Source organism: Nerophis ophidion, linkage group LG28 (assembly GCF_033978795.1).
Source record: "Nerophis ophidion isolate RoL-2023_Sa linkage group LG28, RoL_Noph_v1.0, whole genome shotgun sequence".
Taxonomy (NCBI): Eukaryota; Metazoa; Chordata; class Actinopteri; order Syngnathiformes; family Syngnathidae; genus Nerophis; species Nerophis ophidion.
The window spans coordinates 12,291,054-12,295,564 of NC_084638.1; the positions used below are offsets into that span (position 1 = coordinate 12,291,054).

General features: G+C 48.6%; 1 protein-coding gene across 1 annotated transcript; it reads left to right on the top strand.

Annotated features, from left to right (window-relative positions):
- Window positions 1–857: 857 nt before the first annotated feature.
- Window positions 858–3,825, top strand: LOC133545568 (uncharacterized). Its single transcript, XM_061891274.1, has one exon. It carries the CDS (start codon window positions 858–860, stop codon window positions 3,735–3,737), a length of 2,880 nt encoding a protein of 959 aa, XP_061747258.1. The 3' UTR covers window positions 3,738–3,825.
- Window positions 3,826–4,511: the final 686 nt, after the last annotated feature.

A 4,511-nucleotide genomic window follows, 5' to 3' on the forward strand; every position in this document is an offset into this window, starting at 1 on the left:
ATATATATATATATATATATATATATATATATATATATATATATATATATATATATATATATATATATATATATATATATATATATATATATATATATATATATATATATATATATATATATATATATATATATATATATATATATATATATATATATATATATATATATATATATATTTGTATGTATGTATACATACACGTGTATATAGTTTGGATATGTAAATGTTGATATAAATAGGTATATATATGTGTACCCTGAGTTATCAGTGACAGCCAGGAAAGACTGGATGACAACCATGAAGAGTGTGGTGACTACTGGAGAGTCAGTGACAGCTCGGAGAGACGGCAACCGGGGCAGAACGGGCTGGCAACCCAATCTGTGTCCTCTGAGAGGAGGATTCCCAACAAAGCTACGATGAACTTAATGGAAAAATACCCCCAGGAGTGCCCGAGAGGGGGGGAGGATGAGCACCCCGGTCGGACGGACACAACGGCAACAGACCCAAGCAATGGACAAACGACTATGAGCATGCAGTGTACATGCGGTAAAGTCTGCAAGAACATCCACGGCCTAAAGATCCACCGAGCGAGGATGAAGTGCCTGTTGGGAGAAGAAGCAACACATCGCACAGGTGTGCAACCTGGTGAGACGCAGGAGGAGCCAGGCCCGGAGTCACCCCATAGTGCCCGGAACCTCCAAGTGTTGGAAACTAATCCCTTGAGCATCAAATCTGACAGGAGGCGGATCAAATGGCCAGCAGCTAGCATGACCTCATTGTGGAAGCAGTTCGATGACGATGTCGACCAAATTCTGGAGGCAACGGTAAAGGGAGAGGCTGACGGGAAGCTCCAAGCTATGACAACAATCATTGTCAGTATCGCTGGTGAACGATTCGGCGAGGAGGAGAAGAAAAGCTCCGGAACAACGTACTCAAAGAATCAAAGAGCTGTGAGGATCCACAACATCAGGCAGGAGATGAAAGCACTGAAGTCCCAATACAAGAAGGCCGGAGATGAGGAACGTATTGGCCTGGCCCAGCTAATGTGCATCCTGCGGAATAAGATCAGGGTTCTTCGCCGGGCTGAGTGGCATCGGAGGCGGCGCCGTGAGAGGGCACGCAAGCGTGCTGCCTTTATCTCCAACCCCTTCAAGTTCACTAAGGATTTGTTGGGGCAAAAGCGCAGTGGTAAACTTGCCTCCTCGCAGGAAGACATAGACCAACATCTGAAGCAGACGTACAGCGACCCCGCAAGAGAGCAGGAGTTGGGAGAGTGTAACATCCTCATAGACCCCCCTGAACCGGAGGTGCAGTTTGACATGTCAGAACTGCAGCTAAAGGAAGTCAGGGAGGTTGTCCGCAGAGCAAGGGCACGCTCTGCTTCAGGACCAAGTGGCACTTCATACAAAGTGTATAAGAACTGTCCCAAAATCCTGCTGCGTCTGTGGAAAATCCTGCAAGTCTTCTGGAGAAGAGGGAGGATCCCAGAACAATGGAGAGTAGCTGAAGGGGTGTGGATCCCGAAGGAGGAAAACTCCACCCAGCTAGACCAGTTCCGCATCATCTCCCTGCTGTGCGTCGAGGCAAAGATATTCTTCAGCACTGTTTCCAAACGGCTGTGTACCTACCTGGGTCAGAACACCTACATCGACACATCTGTCCAGAAGGGAGGCATTTCAGGAATGCCAGGCTGTCTGGAGCATACCGGTGTAGTGACACAGCTCATTCGAGAGGCAAGAGAGAACAAGGGTGACCTGTCAGTGCTTTGGCTTGACCTGGCAAATGCATTCGGCTCCATTCCACACAAGCTGGTTCAGCTCACATTAACAAAACATCATGTCCCCAGCAGATGTAGAGACCTCATTGCTGATTACTACACCAATTTCAGGATGAGGGTCTCCTCAGGAGCAATAACATCTCGTTGGCACAAGGTGGAGATCGGTATCATCACAGGGTGCACTATCTCTGTGACACTATTCTCCCTGGCCATGAACATGCTCACCAAGTCTGCTGAGCCAGAGTGCAGAGGGCCTCTATCGAAATCCGGACAACGGCAACCACCCATCAGGGCGTTCATGGATGACCTCACTGTCATGACAGAATCAGTCCCAGGCTGCCGGTGGATTCTGAAGGGACTCGAAAAGGTGATGGAGTGGGCCCGGATGCGTTTCAAGCCAGCCAAATCAAGGTCTATGGTGCTGAGGAAAGGGAAGGTGAAAGACAAGTTCCGGTTTAACATCACAGGCACAGCCATTCCAACCATCACAGAGAAGCCAGTCAAGAGCTTGGGCAAGGTTTTTGACAGCTCTCTGAGAGATACCACATCTATCCAGTCGACCTGCACTGAGTTGGATGGCTGGCTGAAATCCGTGGACAAGTCAGGCCTACCTGGAAAGTTCAAAGCCTGGGTCTACCAACATGGCATTCTTCCCAGGATCCTGTGGCCCCTCCTTGTCTATGCAGTCCCCATCTCAACAGTGGAGACCTTAGAGAGGAGGGTCAGTAGCCACCTCCGGAGATGGCTGGGATTACCAAAGAGCCTGAGCAGCCTCGCACTCTACGGGAACACCAACAAACTGCAACTGCCCTTCAAATCCTTGGAGGAAGAGTTCAAGGTAGCAAGAGCCAGAGAAGTGGTTCAGCTCAGGGACTCACGAGATCCGAAGGTGGCTAAAGCAGGGATCCAAGTGAGGACTGGTAGGAAGTGGAGGGCTGAGGATGCAGTTCAAGAGGCAGAGGCAAGGCTGCGTCAAAGAAGCCTGGTGGGAGTGGTCACTCGAGGCAGAGCTGGGCTAGGCTCCTTTCCAATTCCCCAATTGAAAACCAGCGGGAAGGAAGGGCGCTGCCTTGTTCAGGAGGAGGTGAGAGCTGCAGTGGAGGAAATTAGAACTTGCAAGGCAGTGGGATTGAAGCAACAGGGTGCTTGGACAAGATGGGAGAATGCGGTTGAGAGGAAAGTGACCTGGGCCGAGCTGTGGAAAGCCGAGCCTCACCGCATTAAATTCCTCATCCAGGCAGTGTACGATGTGCTTCCAAGCCCATCTAACCTGCACACATGGGGCATAGCAGAGACACCAGCATGCCCATTGTGTTCCAAGCGAGGAACCCTGGAACACATCCTCAGCTGCTGCACCAGGGCACTTGGAGATGGTCGGTACCGCTGGAGGCATGACCAAGTCCTTAAGACCATTGCTGGAACCATCAGCGCAGGACTTGTGTGGGCGAAGCAGTTCCGACCCTCCAAGAAAATCATCGCCTTTGTCAGAGCTGGGGAGCAGCCAACCCCTGCCAGAAGAACTTCTGCGGGCATTCTAACCTCTGCAAGAGACTGGCAGCTGTTGGTGGACCTTGAACATCAGCTGAAGTTCCCCAGCCACATTGCAGTCACCACCCTGCGACCAGACATTGTCCTCGTGTCTGAGTCCACCAAGCAGGTAGTGCTGCTGGAGCTGACCGTCCCATGGGAAGACCGCCTGGAAGAAGCCTTTGAGAGGAAGCTCTCCAAGTACGCGGGACTGGTCAGTGACTGTCAGCAGGCTGGCTGGAGAGTGAGGTGCCTCCCAGTTGAGGTTGGATGCAGGGGTTTTGCAGCCCGCTCCTTGACCAGAGCCTTCAGCACTTTGGGCATCGAGGGAGAGAGAAGGAGGAGAGCCATCCGCAGTACCACCGATGCGGCAGAGAGGGCCTCAAGATGGCTGTGGCTCAAAAGGGGAGAGCCATGGAGTCATGGTAGCTAGCTAGCCATCTGGACACAAGCTGGGGTCTGATCAGCCCCGGCTGGGTCACCTGGAGGAGGGTGTATGATGTTGAAAGACCCGAAACACCCGATGATTCCAGGCACATCACTGAAGATGTGTCCAGAGGCATCAGTAGATGTATGTACACAGTGTGTATGTATGTATGTATGTATGTATATATGTGTATGTATATATATATATATATATATATTTGTGTATGTATGTATGTATGTGTGTGTGTATGTATGTATACATATTCGTGTATCAAAATGTGTATGTGTGTGTGTATATATATATATATATATATATATATATATATGTGTGTGTGTGTGTATGTATATGTATTTATATGTATGTACATGAAAATATATGTATATATGTGTGTATATACATGTTTATGTATGTATGTATGTGTATACTTGTGTGTGTGGCATGAACATTGGATGGATGAATGGAAAGTAGTTAAAACAATGTAAAAAATAAACAAGTTAATACCATAAATAACATTAAAAGAAATAAACAATTATTGTTGCTTCCTACGACTTGTCCAGGGTGTACAGCGCCTTCTGCCCGAGTGAAGCTGGGATGGGCGGGACAAGCGGTAGGAAATGGATGGATGGATGGATGGATATTTTAACTTCCCCTTCAGGGAATAATCTTTCACTCCGAGATCGCCGGGCTGCAATATTTCAAGTACTGTAGTTTCCGCTCCAAAGTGCATCAGCGTATTCCGAGCTCCGTCTCCTTCTCACAGATTGTCAGTTTCTCCACTCG